This window comes from Eschrichtius robustus, chromosome 9 (genome assembly GCF_028021215.1).
Source record: "Eschrichtius robustus isolate mEscRob2 chromosome 9, mEscRob2.pri, whole genome shotgun sequence".
NCBI classification, from domain to species: Eukaryota; Metazoa; Chordata; class Mammalia; order Artiodactyla; family Eschrichtiidae; genus Eschrichtius; species Eschrichtius robustus.
In genome coordinates, this window is record NC_090832.1 from 9,617,662 (window position 1) to 9,636,269 (window position 18,608).

The 18,608-nt window shown below is 40.1% G+C and overlaps 1 protein-coding gene across 1 annotated transcript in view; it reads right to left on the reverse strand.

Annotated features, from left to right (window-relative positions):
• The window catches only part of SNX9 (sorting nexin 9), a 98,862-nt gene that overhangs the window by 13,571 nt on the left and 66,683 nt on the right, over nucleotides 1-18,608 (reverse strand). Inside the window, exons 7-12 of the mRNA XM_068551051.1 lie at nucleotides 14,469-14,553; nucleotides 12,320-12,445; nucleotides 12,086-12,203; nucleotides 5,079-5,209; nucleotides 1,454-1,557; nucleotides 129-232 (exon numbers count right to left, since the gene is read on the reverse strand). Coding sequence (XP_068407152.1) covers nucleotides 129-232; nucleotides 1,454-1,557; nucleotides 5,079-5,209; nucleotides 12,086-12,203; nucleotides 12,320-12,445; nucleotides 14,469-14,553 — 668 coding nt within the window. The remainder of the gene's footprint in view (nucleotides 1-128; nucleotides 233-1,453; nucleotides 1,558-5,078; nucleotides 5,210-12,085; nucleotides 12,204-12,319; nucleotides 12,446-14,468; nucleotides 14,554-18,608) is intronic.

Consider the following 18,608-nt stretch of genomic DNA (forward strand, 5'->3'; position numbering starts at 1 on the left):
TGACATTACTTTGGTTCACTAAGCACATTTCTGTTTGAGGTGGTTCGGTTCCCCAGGGTGACAAAAGGCCACAGCGCAGGCTGCACCGCTGCCTACAAAAGCCAGCAGCGGCCAAGGATGGCACTTACGGCCTGTGCACCGCTTCCAGTGCTCCTGCCCCACGGTCAGCAGCTCCTTCACACCATCATCCATGGCTTTGGTGAATTTACCGACAGCATCACACTTCTGTTCTCTGTGGGGCAAAAGCATGAGGAGGTGGGTCCTTGACTTCACTATCGAACATCCAAACAGTATGAGGTGTGAGGAGAAAAGTCCGTGTGGTCAGGGCAGTTCACACCAAACGTGACCACAGGTACTTGTTTCTTGCTTTATAACAACTGCGCTTTAACTAAATTAGTCTTCAAAACAGGCTGGATTCGGGTTTTTAAAGAACTACTTCAAAATCTGCCATTTATATTTTAACTCTGCTTCCTTTCCCTCTCAACTCCTTGCGAATTTTAACTAAAATTATTCTAAAGTAAATAAAATCTTCATTTCTTGAATATCTTTCTTAGTGAAATTCAATCACTGCAGGTACCACTGAATCTATAAAAACGTAGTACAGGTTGCTAATGGTAGTTGTTCATTCATTCCAACAAGTACTTTAATGAATCAGAGAAAATACCCGAGACGCATAGCATCTAAGCGATACTGAACATACCAGCTACTTAAGGATGTAAAAAGTTTTCACCAACTTGAAAAAATCATCACAATATACTTTTAAATGAAAAAAGCAGATTATAAAAGAGAATGCACAGTGTGAGGTCACTTTCGTTTAAACAAACAATTTTTCCTTCAGATACAAATGAACAGAGGAAGGTTTGGAAGACCACAGACCTAGGTCAACATATTCACATTGATTTTTCTCTCTGGGTAATTATAAGACTATATATATGTTTGGTAACACATAAGCAATGATTTTATGTGAAGAAAAAAGCTTCTTAAAATTAAAAAAAAAAAGCCTAAGATTTCTTATTAGTCTTTATGCAGCAAAGGAACTACTCCTGATTTTCAACCAAGCCTATGTTAAAAAGAAGATGACAAGATTAAAAACAGGATATGAAAAAAACAGGAAAATCAGGTCTGGGATTGCCCCCTTCAAGGTGATGTTCACAGAGATTTCTGTCTCGTGGACCATTCTGTGGGTGCCGCCCTGTCTCATCATCCTTTATTGGAAACAACTACTAACCACAATGTCAACTGTGAAATCACTGACTTCAAGGTGAAAAGGAAGCAGACTTTAACTGATGTTATGGTTAGAGAGACAGTGTTTCATGTACAAACGATGCTCTCCCGTCATCTGACTACAAGCCCCACTCATTTTACACACTCCAGTCTGACGACTGGCCGAGACCTGTAAGCAACGGAGGCGGACTCAGTTTGGGGAGAAGGGAAGTTTGGCAGCATCTCTTACATTTCTACTAAGTCCAGGTCAGGTGCCTCTGGTTCCATGGTGGAAAATATCATAACTCCCACCAGCTCATCTTTCTCAGCCTTCCTTTTCCCAGTTTTCCATTCCTGTAAATAGGAACATTATAATGTTAAAGTGGAGAGCAGAGCCAAACTGGTCTTTCAAACTTCCCTCCTAGAATTGGCTCACTGTCATCTTTATCCTTCTAACTTTCAGGAAGCAGCGCCCACACGACCTCCCTCTGCAAACGCGCCAGGCACCTATACATCTCCAACGTCATCTCATATGTAAACAGTGTCACTGCACAGAACGGTCCTTATGAACCCAAGTCCTTCCAGAGTGAGGTGACCCAGCACCTTTCCTTTCCCAAGCCCCACCCATATAAACACACCCACGAATGTGACAAAGTGCCTCAAGTTTTTAGGTTGTTTTCTTAAAAAGATTAAAGCTTTTCTAAAATATAAGACAGGAACCAATATTATAAACTATTAAAAAATTATTGCAAGTTATACACACACACACACACACACACACGAAAGTACCCAAAGCAGAAATAACGCAGTGCAACGAATTCTCACAAAGTGAATTCCTGTGTAACTGCCACCAAAGCCAAGAAAGAGAAAAGAGCTAGCATTTCCGAAGCCCCTGTCATGTCCCTTCCCAATCACTGCCCCTTCTGTCCCCTACAAGGGTAACCATGATCCACTCCTTTATGGTTATCATTTCCTCGCTTTATAGAGTGTCACCATCTGAGTCCCTACACCATGGTTTTGCTAGTTTTATTAACGAGCTAAGACCCTACCCTAAGCATTCTTTTGTGTCTGGCCTCTTTTGCTCAACCTATGCTGAGAAGCTACATTCACACTGTTGTTACACTGTAGTTCATTCATTTCACTGCTGTATAATATTCCATCGAATGACTGTTCCCCAATTTATTCACCCCATTCTACTACTGGTAGCCACCCCCAGTCCTGGCCAAGTTACAGATTAAGCTGCTGTGTACATGTCTCCTGGCACATATGTGCATGCGTTTCTGTAGGCATTTACCCAGGAGTGGAAAATTGTTCAAGTTTAAATAGATAATGCCAAACTGTTTTCCAAACTGGTCTCATCAGCTTTCACACCCACCAGCAGTGTGCGTGAGTCCCAGAAACTCCTCATCTCACCAAGAAGACAATTGGTATAGTCAGTCTTTCTAATTTTAGCCTTCTGGCAAGTGTATTCACTGTGGTTTTAATTTGCATTTCTTATTACTCATGAGATTAGGTACTTTTCTATACATTTATTGGTGATTCAGATTCTTTTGTGAGGTATGTTACCAAATCCCCTATTTTTCTACTGTTTTACCTTCCTTATCAGTTTGTATGGGTTTGCCCATCTTCTAAAATCCAGCCCTTTGTTCGTTATACATGTTCATATCTTTGACTTGTTTTTCTTTTTTAATGACTTATTGTGATAAACAGAAGTTCCTAATCTTAATGTAGTCTAATTTGTCAATCTCTTCTTGTACGGTTAGTCAGTTTTGTGCCTTATTTCAGAAATCCTTCCCCACGCTAGGGGTATGAAGATTTTCTCCTACGTTACCTTCTAGAAGCTCTATTGTGTTGTCTTTCACATTTAGACTTGTGAACCATCTGGAATTAATTTTTTTTTTAACTTAATACAATGGAAACGTTCCAGAAAAAAAGTAGAAAGAAAAGTACTTTAATAAACCCCTATAGATTCAGCTTCAAAAATTATCAACTTTTTACCAATCTTGTTTTATCTAGTCTCCCCCATCCTACTTTTTTTTCTTGTTTATTTTAATGGAAATCTCAGATATAATATCATTTCACCTGTAAATACTTCATTATATATCTTTAACAGATAAGGCCATGTTTTAAAAACATAACCACAATACCAATATCAAACCTAACAAAATCAACAGATTCTTGTGAGGTAGTGACCGCATTTCATTCTTCCCAGTGATGCCATCCAATTGACTGAGCACCACTGACTGAACAGGCTGAGCAAAAGAGGCCAGACACGAAAGAATGCTTAGGGTAGGGTTCTTAGCTAGTTCACAAAACTAGCAAAACCATGGTGTAGGGACTCAGACGTTGACACTCTATAAAGCGAGGAAATGATAACCATAAAGGAGTGGATCATGGTTACCCTTGTAGGGGACGGAAGGGGCAGTGATTGGGAAGGGACATGACAGGGGCTTCGGAAATACTAGCTCTTTTCTCTTCCCCCACTGTACTCAGCACCATCTTTGTCATAAATCAAGTGTCCACTCTATTCGGTTCTACTGGTCTGCTTTTAAAATTATTTTAGCTTTATAATGAGTCTTAATATCCAAAAAGGTCCTCTTCCCACTTCATCCATTTTTAAGAGTATCTTGGCTATTCTTGGAGCTTTAATTTTCTACATATGACATCTTTTCAGTTCTTCAATCCATGAAACACAGTATTGGAACACTTACTTAGGTCTTCTTTTATTTCTCTCAACAGTGTTCCATAGTTTTTTATGTGGATCTACATTTTCCTGTAGATTCTTTGGGATTTTCTATGTCCAACCATCTATGTGAGCTACTGTTGCCCAGAGAATCACAATTTTTAATAACTTTCTAGTTTTATACTGTCATTTAGCAGATGAGGAAATTGTGGCCCAAAGAAATTAAATGCTTTGGTCAAGGTCACAGAGGTAGTTAGAAGCAAACCCAAGACTAAAACTGAGTGCCCTGGCCCCAAGTTCTTTCTTTCTTCTCTTATATCAAAAACACCAAAAAAGGTCTAGAGTTATTATTTTTAAGAATAACATTCTGCATAAAACACAACCTTTAGAAGTGCTTCCTAAATAGAATCCTTGACAAATCAATCGAACAAGCCCTTGTTAAAGTGCTACGGGTAAGCAGTAAGGCACCGACTTGGACAGGGTTCCCCGTCGTTCTTGTAACTCTATTAGCTTTTCACATGTATCATTCACCACGAAATGCAAAAAGACTACAAATGTTTAAGTGGAATGATCTCTAACCTATAAATTACACCAGGCATGACCAAACAAATCATCACATACAGTGGAAGACTAAGGTGACACGCGGCTATTTCCAAAGCAGATAACAACAGTGAGGTGACAAGCAGCCAATTTCTTGTTGATTTGCAAAAAAGAACAGATAACTGCTGGCAGAATGACTGCCCGTGGGGCAGGGGCAGGGGCAGGGGCAGACCTGGATTGGAAAAACAACGTGGCTCTGAGAAAGCCGGTTCAATTCCGAATCTACCTTTCCCTTCACCACACTATTTACACCGTAAGGTCAAAATGTGATCATAAGAAATCATTCGCACTACTTCCCTGACTTCACGCTGATAATATCCTACACAGTTTGGGGTCTATCCTATTTTTAAAAGCATCTAGGAGAGTGTCCCTTATTCTATCATATCCTTCAGCCCTGCCTTCACTGGGCCAATCCACTCCCGGGTTATGGGAAACCATTTTGGCCAGCGCTTCTCTCACGTGCTGTGACTGGTTTCCTGTTATTTAGAAACAACCAACTAAGCAACACAACTTAACTCCTTTTGGACAAAACATTGGTGTGAATGGGATAATTCTCAATATCCTCTAAGATTATCACAACAAAATGCCCTACCTTTTCATCTCGGAAATTCAGAAATTGCTGGAAAACCTCACTTTCTGAGATTACTGGGTGACGACACATCCTGGTCATCCACGCCTGAAGTCTCTCCATGCGCATCTTGATAAACTCTTCTTCAAAGCGACCTGCAAGAGACATGCCGAGAGTGACGTGCAACTCTGTCAAAGATGAACCGCTGTTACCCCAACTGAAAGACTGTTTATGTAGCTACTGGCTACTTGTAGAGAGTTATTCAGTAAAAGATAAATCATGGTAGTTTTTCACTAACCTAAAAACACACAACAGAGTGGATGCTCAAAGACCCACAGGAAAGGTACTCAACAAATCTGAAAGAAAATTTTACCTCAATATGAAAACTTTTCTCTTTCTTATAAACTAACAAGCCAGTGCCTATGTGGCCATATGAAGCCTTATAGGCGAGAAAGGGGTGATAAAAATGGAAATTAATAAGCAATTCTTGCAAAGTATGTGAAATTTCTATATTTATAAAAATGTGTCTAACATAGTATGAGTGTGTTTCATGTTTGGTAATTGCAATCATTGTTGCTTTTGTTGTGGTCATCCATGTACAATGCTTGGTGTCAGTCTATTTATCCCTTGTAAAAATAAAATACAGTGTGTGTGTGTGTGTGTGTGAAAAAAAAAATGTGTCTAAATGCAACATAATCTCAGATATACAAATTTAAATTTAGTATTTCTGAAAAGTAACTCAGAACTGTAGTTTTTTTTTTCCTGTTTTGTTTTTTAAACTACTTAAATGAAAAACAGAAAAAGCAATTTTTCCATGAATGCAATAATGAAAGTGATCCCAGAACTTAATGACCATCGTAAAAACAGAGCTTAATGGGTGATATTTCTGTTCTAAAAGTGGAAAATCGGCTTAACAAACCTGACATACCAAACATCAAGTGAACAATGAGAATTTTTATAAGCCTAACTAACAAAATCACTATCAGTTAAAAGGCTTCTGTAGGTGGAAATTCTGGCTACAGCTGAGTGCAGAGGAGGGGCAAGACAGGTTCCACCCACTTTCATGAGTTTCATCAAATACTGGACCTACTCAAGGGTAGAGAGAAAAGGCAACTTTCAAAAAGGAGTATATTCACTACCAAATGTAAAATAGATAGCTAGTGGAAAGCAGCCACACAGCACAGGGAGATCAGCTCGGTGCTTTGTGACCACCTAGAGGGCTGGGATAGCGAGGGTGGGAGGGAGACGCAAGAGGGAGGAGATATGGGGATATATGTATATGTATAGCTGATTCACTTTGTTATACAGCAGAAACTAACACACCATTGTAAAGCAATTATACTCCAATAAAGATGTTGAAGAAAAAAAAAAAAAGGAGTATATTATTAAATGAGGCGTTTACTACACTCCTTCCTAAGAGCACCAGGTGGGGAACACATTTTCTAAACTAGATCTAGGAAGTGGAATGTGGTGGAATCAATCTGTCCTCCTCCCCTTAAGGGCTGTCCAATGGTTAATGAATTAAAAAAACGACTAAATGAAAACAAATCCCACACACACTCCCCTGCCCAAAAAAAAAGGAAAAAAAACCAAACCTAGATATCCCAGATTACTCAACAGAGTGGAACCCGGGAACAGCTTCAACCACCCAAATTAGTCTGTTACAGAGTCATCACAAGCATGCCTTGCTTTTAAACAACAAAAAAAAAATAATAATTTTTTTGAAACAACAAAACAAAAACTAATTTAGCTAACTGCTAAACCTAGTCCCCAGAAGCAACTATAAAGCTGGACAAAATCCACAAAAATAAGGGCTCTGGAAATCAACCAAAGGCAAACAGCCATGTGAGAAGTGTTTATGCTCCCAAGCTGCTGAACTTCAGGCCAGAACAGTGGAAATCTGTGGCCTTCTGGCCTGGGGCTGCACCCCTCTCCCTCTATTCCATTCTATTCCATTTACAGTAGAACCCTCCCCATGAAATTCTTACATATTAATCTAGGAAAACACGTGCAGAATCTGTATGCCGAAAACTACAAAACCCTATATGAAAATCAAATATGATACATGTATGTTCTTGGATTAGAAGATTACACATTGTTTTCAATTCTCCCAAAATTGGTCTATAGAATCAATGCAACTCCAATAAAAATCCCAGCATGATTATTTATAGATATCTGACTAGAAATAATCATGCTGACTCTTAAATTTACATGGAAAGGCAAAAGAAAAAGAATAGCCAAAAACGATTTTGAAATAGAACCAAGTTGGAGGATTTACACTACCTGATTTCAAGACTTACTGTACTATAAAGCTACACTAATCAAGACTGTGTGGTACTGGCAAAAGGACGGACACATATATCAATGGAACAGAATAGAGTCCAGAAATAAACCCACACAAATGTGTTCAACTGATTTTTTGACAAAATGCAAAGTAAACTCAATAAAGAAAGGATACGCTCTTCAACAGATAGTGCAAGAACCACTAGATAACCAGATGTATTATAACATATACCTCTACCACCTCACATCTTAGAAAAACCCTAACTCAAAATGTATCATAGACCTAAAACTATAAAACTTTTAGAAGAAAATATCATTGTAAACTTGGGTTAGGCAAAGAGGTCTTAATCATGATACTTAAAGCACAATCCATAAAAGAAACAACTGACACACTGGACTTCATTAAAATTAAAAGGTGTTGTTATGCAAAAGACACTGTTAAAAGAAAGGCCACACCTGGGACAAATTATTCGCAAATCACATTATTTGTCAGAGGACATGTTTCCAGAATATATAAAGAATCTTGTTTCAAAATTCAATGATAAGAAAACAACCTAATAAAAAAATGGGCAAAAGATTTGAAAAGATACTTTACTAGAGAAAATTTATGGAAAGGAAATAAGCAAATGAAAAGATGCTCTACACCACCAGTCATTAGGGAAATGCAAATTGAAACCATGAGGAGACAACATCACTACATTAGACTATTATACTTACTAAAATAAAGAAAAACAGACACTATCAAAAGTGCAAGTAAGGATGTGGAGCCCCTGACAATCCCATCCATTGCTGGTAGGGATTCCAAAGTTGTACAGCCACTCTGGAAAGCAGCCTGGCAATTTCTTAAACATTAAATAATATATACCTACCATATGACCCAGTCATTCCACTCCTAGGAATTTATCCAAGAGAAATGAAAACTTATATTTATACAAAAACTTGTATGTAAATGTTTATAGCAGACTTATAAATGGCCAAAACTGGAAACCCAAACATCCTTCAAAGAGTGAGTAGATAAGCAGACTATGGTATAGCCAATACAGTGAAATACTACTCAGCAATGAAAAGAAACAAACTATTGATACTCACAACGAGAGATGAATTTCAAATGCATTATGCTAAGTGAAAGAAGCCAGACTCAAAAGACCCAAAAGCCCGACGACATACACACTATATGCTTCCATTTATAATGATATTCTAGACAAGGCAAAATTATAGAGACAAAGAGCAGATCAGTGTTGCCATGGGTTAGGACTAGGGGGAGGGGTTGAATATAAAGGAACAGCACAAGGAAATTTGGGGGAGGTGATGAAACTTTCTGTATCTTGAATGTAGTGATAGGACTGTGGTGGCACCTGTTAAAACTCTTAGAACTGTACACCAAAAGGAGTGAATTTACTATATATAAGTAACAAAAAAAAGCAGCCTGGACTTTCCCTAAGAAACTGCAAGTACAAATAAGTACAAGTTTCCTTTAATGAGAAGAGTATTATAAATCCACATAAGTCAAAAACTCCTAAAAAGTGGCCATTGGACAGCTTGATGGGTCTAGACCCTCCTGTATACTAAAACACTTCAAATTCTACACTTACTAAGGGTAGAGATTAAGCACTACAGAAGCGTAAGCTGTGCAGAAGATGGCCCACCTCATGGACAGAAAAGACCCTGTAAGTCAGCACGGACCTAAGGGCTATACTGAATTCCCCATTATGAGCAAGTAAATTATACCAAGAGTTTATAACCTACTCATTGGTTGGAATTAATTAATTACTGACTCTTATTCCTCCTGAATTTTTTTCTGACACAGCTGGTTTATTTATAAACTGTGACTTCAGATGTTACCTTGTGCTTGTTAGGAATTTCCTATCAGGTTCCAGAGAATTAAAAAAAGGGAGAGGAGGAGATTTTTCCCTGGTGGTGCAGTGGTTAAGAATCCACCTGCCAGTGCAGGGGACACGGGTTTGAGCCCTGGTCTGGGAAGATCCCACATGCCGCGGAGCAACTAAGCCCGCGAGCCACAACTACTGAAGCCTGTGTGCCTAGAGCCCGTGCTCTGCAACAAGAGAAGCCACCGCAATGAGAAGCCCGCGCACCGCAACGAAGAGTAGCCCCTGCTCACTGCAACTAGAGAAAGCCCGCGCGCTGCAACGAAGATCCAACGCAGCCAAAAAAAAATTAGTAAAATAAATAAGTAAATAAATAAAAATAAATTTAAAAAGGAGAAGAGGGATTTCCATTTCCCCATTTTCTAGGACACTTACTTACGTTTTCACTAAGTATGGGAATATATCAGTTTGGCAGCCAGAAATAAAACCAGATTCATTCATTATTATTCCACAAAGAACAAAATCTATAAACAAATAAAAAATCTTAGCTGTAAGCTTTTCATGGATGGATTATCAAGTCCACAGAAATGTCATGACATCATCTATTTGGCATTCCTTTTTCTTTTCCCCAGGCTTTAAATGAGACAGGAACCTATATAATAATGATCCTGTGGGCATCTCAGGCAGGAGGCAAATAAGAGAAGGGGGAAATACAGTGGCTCCTGGGCTTTGCAGTTTCCTCGGCACACGTCCCAGCCAGTGAGCCAAAGCTCAGCTTCCTTCAGACTGAGGAGCTGTTGCTTCCGTGCTTTTCTGTGACACCCTCCTGCCTTCAGGCCTGACCTTTCTTTAAAAAAAAAATACAAACCTTACTATGGGAGAACCGTGACTCTATGATGCTTTAAGACAGTCATGGGTTATTTGATTCCGAATAAACAACGTATTAAAACCTAAAAAATAGGAGAAAACTCCACGACTCTAAGACAGCTCATTAATCCATTTATTTAAACACCATGAGGAACATATTATGCTAATCAAGTTGATCAAGGAGAGCTTAAAATTCAGGAGACAGTCTGAAATTTGAAAATGTGGAGAAAGGCAGAACTTAAGTTTTCACAGAAAGAAGTCTAAATTTTTAAAAAGAAAGCTGTGACTTAACAATAAGGATGACAGAAAGGAGGGAGAGTGAGTGTCTGAACTGGGCACGGAACCAGGGGTGGGGTGACACGTGAGTGGCAGGAAGCAGCCATCTACGCCAACCTGGCCACCCCGACAGGGCCGCCCCTCAGCTGCCCCGGCTCCAAGAGGGGCTGCCTGGGAGTCAGCCCGGCTGAGGGCGAGGACGTGTCTGCCAACCTGGCTACGCAGTCCCCACTCTCCGTTCTGCTCCGACAATTTGAAAGTTTTGAAACGTTCTCTCCCCAAAATCAAAATCAAAACAAGTTCTTTAAAAACAAAGTTCCCATCTCCTCAAAAAGTTTCAGAGAAACACAAACATAAAACAAAGCAAAGCACAAAATAAAGTTTTAAGGAGAATAACTCTCTCATCCTAAGGTTACTAATCCTGGCTGAGGATGAGTTAGTCCGCATCTCATCACGTGAGCACGGCGAGCTCTGGAATCACATTCACATCCCTTCTTAGCAGAACTGAATGGGGGCTGGCGCGTGTCTCTGAGTTGAGAGAGCACGTGTGTGACGTGCCCGGGCGCAAGTGACGCCTGGCACGTGGGGACAGACTTCACCACGTGCTGGACCGTCTGAGCGGGCGCTGCCATCCGGCTGGTGAGATGCTCAGTCCCTCTCTAAACTATGTATTTCACCTCCTGCTGAGTGAGGACTAAACCCTCTCCGGTCCCCAGGGTCCCCGGCCTCCGGGGACGCGCTCTTCCTCCTCCGCGAGCCCCTCGAGTCTCCTCATGGGCCGGTGAGTGTGTCCGTGCCCCCTGCACTTCTCTCAGAGGCTGTTCTAGCTCCGACCTTCTAAGTCTTACTCTCATCTTCAACCCTTTCCTTTCTATACGTATAGTTTCATTCTTCTAAACGTTTTCCAGCTGCATACGGAAACTTTCTAATCTCTATGTAAAGCTCAGCTTCTTTACAAACTTTTATTCCACGACAAATGCACGCCTCCTGAGTACTAACATTCCAGTTTCTAGATCAGGCTAGAGATTGAAAAAATCAGTTCTCGGAACAGACACAGGAACAAATACCCTCCAAGTGCACAATTACGAGGGGCTCTGGTAGCACAGTGCATTATTCACTACAAGATTACTTGGGGTGGGGGAGTGGGGGGAACATGGCGTTTAAATAAATAAGGAAAGGGAGAGGGTAATAATCAATGATAAATAAAAATATTTAAATATCAATAGTCACCAGAATAATGGAGTAGAAAACTTGGTAGCTTCCTGCACTAATACTTAGAAGCTCTATGGCTTCTACATCTGATGTTTACAGACCTGTAATGAAAATGACACAGCTGGACTATGTAACGTGTTTACATCATTTGGGTCATACATTTTAATTTCCATTTTAGACTATTTGGATTATTTCTATTTTTTTCAAGGGTCATTTTTCACATTTTAAAAAATGCATATATTTCTTTATAGGAAGGGGTTAGCAATAAAGACACAATGATTGGAAAGGGTGTAGCAGTAAAGACACAGTGACTTTGCCAGAATTCAAGATACATACGTATACAGGAACTCTAACAGAAAATTTTATGACATATTCTTGTTAGGTGTTCAGGTAACTTCCAAATACATGTACAATATATGTATATGTACATGGCTATCTTTAGCTGCTGTTTCCAAACCCCTACATCTTGTTCCACTAGAGGATGGAAAATGCCATTTCTGATTTACATTAGGACGCTCTAACTGGAGTCTTTTTACTTGTCCTGAGTTCAGTGTCGCACACACTCACCTGTGACTTGCTTATCTGGAAGAGAAGGGATTGGAATGGCTGACCCAAACTTTACCAGTAGACGCTCATATAACCAGTCAAAGTGCTTATACCTGTGGTTTACAGATCGATTAGTGTTCTACAAAATAAGGAAAGAGAAAAACGTTACCAATGCCAACTACAGGAAATGAAGAAAAAAGCAAATTGTTACTAGTGATGCAAGCATGATGCTGCTTTGATAACTTGGATACTTACAGTAGGTGTTAACTGATATTCAATGTAGCTCTTCAGACCGTACATTTTGGAGCCTTTCCTGGGATCTGCTACAACACAGTCAAATGTAGAGGTAGGATAAACCCACATTGGGCCATAATCTCCAACCTACACAACATTGCAGGGAGAGTTAATTTTGTTACATGGAAAAATAGTAAGTATAATCGATATAAATCATCAAATGATTCTTTTTAGGACTAGAAGTCCTTAGGAGGGTCATTTTTGCTCTTCTTTGGGCAGTTATTTACATAAATGCTCTCTGTTCCTACTAAGGTTATATTTAAAGAACACACTTAATGGGAGAAGCCCTTCTGCTCCCACGTGGGCATCGCAGGCCATGGAGAGATGCCGATCTGCCTTTCCTCTAGGGAGATGGAACACACTCTCTCTCTAGTCCAGCTGTCTTAGTTCTATGTAATGAGGGGCTAGTTTTTAAAAATTTCAAATCTATTGCAGACTAAGAGTTCTGTGAAATATAAAATTACACACTTGGATGTCTCAGCAATGCCAAATTGCCATCAAACTTCCTCCACACTTACTCTCATTTTCTGTATACCCTAATTCTTTATATAGTTCTAATTCTTTTTAAAGGTGAAAGGAGAAAAAAGTGAGGTGAGGTATGAAAGTTCAGAGGCTATTAGGTCAGGACGGTAACTGGGGTCCAGAGAATTTTAATAAGGGACTAAAGATCTCTGACAACAAGTTATTATGATTCTCCAAGAGGGAGCCCAGATCCAGAAAACTCTCTTAAAGCTGCAGAGCAGGAATCTTTAAAGGGGGCCTCTTGGGAACTTCCCTTAGTGACTGGGACCAAGAGAGGAGACTCTGATCAACTAGGGCCCAATATCCACAGGGTCACATTTTATTAGTGGGTAGGGTACTGCACCTTAAAAGCAAAGGACCAGGTCTCTACTTTCTCTTGGTTTTCTGAAGGCTCAATGGCTTTCCTCAGCTTCCTTTTCCACATAGGAAGCCCACACAGGCAAGCCTGCCTATGGGCCCAGTTTCACCTAAAACGTGCGGGACAACTCAAACACGGGGGTCTTTTAGCTCTGTTCCAGGACTCTCCTGCTGATGACAAAGTCCCCTGTGAGAACCTGAGGGGCAGGGCCATGGGCTCTTAATTCTGTGGAGTTAAAGAAAAAAACTAAAATAATCTCTAACCTAACCACTCAGAAGATAATTATCCCAAGTGTGCTTTGAGGGAAGAAGGATAAAAGGGCTCTGGGTCACAACCCTTCTCTCTGGAGTTTTCTAGGATTTCAAGCTTTTCAAAGAAGTAGGAACAAGTAATATAAAAAATTCAATATCATTCTTGCCATTTTATCGAGTTTCCCAGGACCCAAAGATTATAGAATAAGACCAGACCTTTCCTCCTTGAGTCCAAGGTGATTATATTCAAGGCGGCTTGCCCTCCTGCCCTGCCCCCAACTTACAGTACAGGATTAAATCAACAGGGTCAGAAGATAGCTATAGTTCTCTTTGCCAGAATTTCATCTGGAAATATACAGCTAGATAACATTTAGATAGAAAATCTATCAGCAATCAACATTTAGGTGAAACCACAGAGCCTGTGTCATGTTATGCAATAAGCTATTCAAAGACAGATAAACTTAATGGTGCCATTAACTCCCAGCTTTTATGTACTAGTTCCTTATCACGACTCGACAGCTGGTTTATTGAAAGAAAACTATTACCAACATAGTGGAAAAGGCAACTTATTCTGATAACATGCATGTACTTTGCCAAGGTAGAAACCTAAATATTTGAATTGGATTTTTTAGCTAAATATGTATGGCTAGTAGAAAAAGAGCATGTAAAAGATACTTCAAGATACTTTAGAAAAATTATTAAAAATACGTATGTACTACGGATGTTGTTTGTTCAATTACTAACATTCTGAAAGATAAAAGTAAAGAATATCTAAACAATATAATAATGGGCATTAATTCATGCCAATTATTTTTAGTACTCTTAAAATACTAATACACACTGTCAGTTACTTACTTCGAGCATTAAACGTGTTTAAAAATACTTTCCAAATGACTAATAACCCTCTTAGCTTTAAGGTATTATAAAAGAGCTTAATCAGAAACAAAGCAAAAAAAAAAAAAAAAATGAACAAACTTACAATGATAGGAATTTTCTCTTTGGGTTTTGCTAGTTGCTTGGCCAACAAATACTGTTCCATTCCAGGTTTTGCAAATCCAGGAAATCTAATCATGAGGATAAATGCTTGTGAGTCTTATGCTTTTCCTTATAAGAATTCTACAGCTCTCATCCACATTTACTTAATACGACAGTTTGAACTTGTTCTGTCTTTCAGATGTACTACAACTAGGAAACTGTGGTAAATGAAACCTGATGTAATCAGATTGTTCAATGGCCAATTAGTCATTTAATTAAGCTTTATCTGGTAAGAGGACAGTTTGACTCCAGAAGGTGTGATATTTATAGGCACTCTATTTGCTTGATCTGAGACACTCTATCACCACACAGAGTGAAGGGCAGACTAGAAAATGTCCCCCAGGTACAGAGGTAGAAAGTACTGAGCACATCAATTTGAGATGACCACATGGGGTGAAGGCCACACGCTGGCACTTTTATATTCAAATTAAAGCTGCCTTTCAACATTCTCCCTCGGGAGGCCACAATTATCCCAAAGAAACCGACACTGTTCATAAGTACTTGTGGCATTTTCTTTGGGAACTGCCTTCAGAACCAGTTTATGAGACACACACAAAAAAACAGTCTCCTTAGTAAAGACACTCTAAATATAATAAACTTGGCTATTTCCAGAAATCAAATCTACATCCGAAGCGAAGTTCTAAAACTGAAGAAAAGCTGGAATAAATGCATGGCCATCCAAAGGGCTACTTCTAAAGTAGAAGACAAGATTAATCTGGGTTTTAGAATTTTTTTTTTTTTTAATAAACGGGGAAAAAATCCTCAGAAAGCAAAATACCTAAAATAGGAAAAGAAATCTTATTTCTACAAAAACCAGCTGTCTTACTTATGATTTCATTCCTGTACCAAGTTAAAGGCCAATGTGATGCTCTCAGGGGCTCACATCTTTTCCTTCATTCTGGACTGACCTCCCTCCATTCTCTTTTCCCTGGACCTGCTTTAAAACACAGCTCATACAACATAGTAAAAGAGGTGTCTAGGAGCTTGATGGCCTTGGGTTTGAATTTCAAGTCCAACACTTCATAGCTATGTGACTTTTAGAGCGTGTCTCCTTATGTGAAGAATGGGACCAATACGACTTAGCTTTAAGGTGGTAAGGGAACTAAATGAAAAGATTTAAATAAAGAGTTATCTATATAAATCTAAAGACCTTAGTACATACTCAGAAATTAAAATGATTTCTAATGACGCCATCAGCTCTTTGGAAGTATTCCCTACAGCCTCAGGTGGAGCTTTCTCTGTGCTGCTTCAATGTTCTGAGCATATTTTTGCTTTTCAGCTTATTGTGCTGCAATTGCCATCATCCATTTGCACATCACAGCAGACTAGAAGTACCTTAGAGAAAGCATTTGTATTTCCAGGACCTAGAGGAATTATGGGAATATACTAAATGCTTAATGAATTAATGGGCTAACCTGGAACACTTTCATTAAAGAACCTACACTTTTGCTAGAAAACGCTGATGGAGAAATTGGGGTATTACACATAGCAACAATTCCTTGACTAGACTGTAAGCTTCTGAGTGCAGAGAGCACAAGTCATGCTTCTTTTGGTATCTTAGTGACCACAGCAAAACCCTAGAGCTGACTATGCACGCATTTAATACTTACTGAACAGCAGTGCAATTGACTAATTCTTTCAGTATTATCAAGATGTATTCTTGTAATGCTCAAGTATACTTAAATGTCTGATCTCTGTTTCTAGCATAAGGTTTATGCTCCATGACTGGAATATAGCTGTCATATAAAATGGATTAACCGCTGAAAAGTGTTAATATTAAAAAAATGTTTACAACTGTTATAAGTAAGTCATTTATACATTAGTCTAGTTAAATAAAAATATGTAGGGTTTAAACGGCTCCCAGCACCACAGAAAGCGAGGGATTCCTCAAAGGTGCAGGTGCATATTAGGACTCTTTCAATTTGGTTTCAACCTAGACTGAAATTTTAGAGCAGAAAGAATTCTTAATTAAAGCCAATCCTTCACTTTAGAGATGAAGAAAGTTCAGTTTGAAACAGGTCATCCAACTTCCCCACGATCGTATAGCAAGCCAGAGGGCAAGCACGGAGCAGTGGAAACCACGGGAAAGTGGAGTCAGAGGCCTGGCACGAGCCAGAACCTCACGAACTAGCTACGAAAACTCAAAAATTCAGCTAGTCATATTTCTCTCACAGGTTCTGCTTCCTCATTTTCAAAATGGGGCTGAGGGATACATTATATTAAAATGGGTTTTAAACATACTTCGGAGGATTAACCAAGATGGCGGAGTAGAAGGACGTGCTCTCACTCCCTCTTGCGAGAGCACCAGAATCACAACTGGCTGCTGGACAATCACTGACAGGATGACCCTGGAATTCAACAAGGAGGATACCCCACATCCAAGGACAGAGGAGAAGCCACAGTGAGACGGTAGGAGGGGCGCAATCAGAGTAAAATCAAATCCCATAACTGCTGGGTGGGTGGCTCACAGACTGGCGAACACTTATACCACAGAAGTCCACCCACTGGAGTGAAGGTTCTGAGCCCCACGTCAGGCTTCCCAACCTGGGGGTCCGGCAACGGGAGGAGGAATTCCTAGAGAATCAGACTTTGAAGCCTAGTGGGAATTGATTGCAGGACTTTGACAGGACTGGGGGAAACAGAGACCCCACTCTTGGAGGACACACACAAAGTAATGTGTGCACCGGGACCCAGGGGAAGGAGCAGTGACCCTGGGGGAGACTGAACCAGACCTACCTGCTGGTGTTGGGGGGGTCTCCTGCAGAGGCGGGTGGTGGCTCTGTTTCACTGTGGGGATAAGGACACTGGCAGCAGAGGTTCTGGGAAGTTCTCCTTGGCGTGAGCCCTCCCAGAGTCTGCCATTAACCCCACCAAAGAGCACGGGTAGGCTCCAGTGTTGGGTTGCCTCAGGCAAAACAACCAACAGGGAGGGAACCCAGCCCCACCCATCAACAGTCAAGTGGATTAAGGTTTTACTGAGCTCTGACCACCACAGCAACAGGGAGGGAACCCAGCCCCACCCATCAACAGTCAAGTGGATTAAGGTTTTACTGAGCTCTGACTGCCACAGCAACAGTCAGCTCTACCCACCACCAGAGCCTCCCATCGAGCCTCTTAGATAGCCTCAACCACCAGAGGGCAGACAGCAGAAGCAAGAAAAACTACAATCCTGCAGCCTGTGGACCAAAAACCACAGTTACAGAAAGATAGAGAAGATGAAAAGGCAGAGGGCTATGTACCAGATGAAGGAACAAGAAAAAACCCCAGAAAAACAACTAAATGAAGTGGAGATAGGCAACCTTCCAGAAAAAGAATTCAGAATAATGATAGTGAAGATGATCCAGGACCTCGGAATAAGAATGGAGGCAAAGATTGAGAAGATGCAAGAAATGATTAACAAAGACCTAGAAGAATTAAAGAACAAACAAACAGAGATGACCAATACAATAACTGAAATGAAAACTACACTAGAAGGAATCAATAGCAGAATAACTGAGGCAGAAGAACGGATAAGTGACCTGGAAGACAGAATGGTGGAATTCACTGCTGCGGAACAGACTAAAGAAAAAAGAATGAAAAGAAATGAAGACAGCCTAAGAGACCTCTGGGACAACATTAAACGCAACAACATTCGCATTATAGGGGTCCCAGAAGGAGAAGAGAGAGAGAAAGGACCAGAGAAAATATTTGAAGAGGTTATAGTCAAAAACTTCCCTAACATGGGAAAGGAAATAGCCACCCAAGTCCAGGAAGCGCAGAGAGTCCCATACAGAATAAACCCAAGGAGAAACACGCCGAGACACATAGTAATCAAAGTGGCAAAAATTAAAGACAAAGAAAAATTATTGAAAGCAGCAAGGGAAAAACGACAAATAACATACAAGGGAACTCCCATAAGGTTAACAGCTGATTTCTCAGCAGAAACTCTGCAAGCCAGAAGGGAGTGGCATGATATACTTAAAGTGATGAAAGGGAAGAAACTACAACCAAGATTACTCTACCCGGCAAGGATCTCATTTAGATTTGATGGAGAAATCAAAAGCTTTAGAGACAAGCAAAAGCTAAGAGAATTCAGCACCACCAA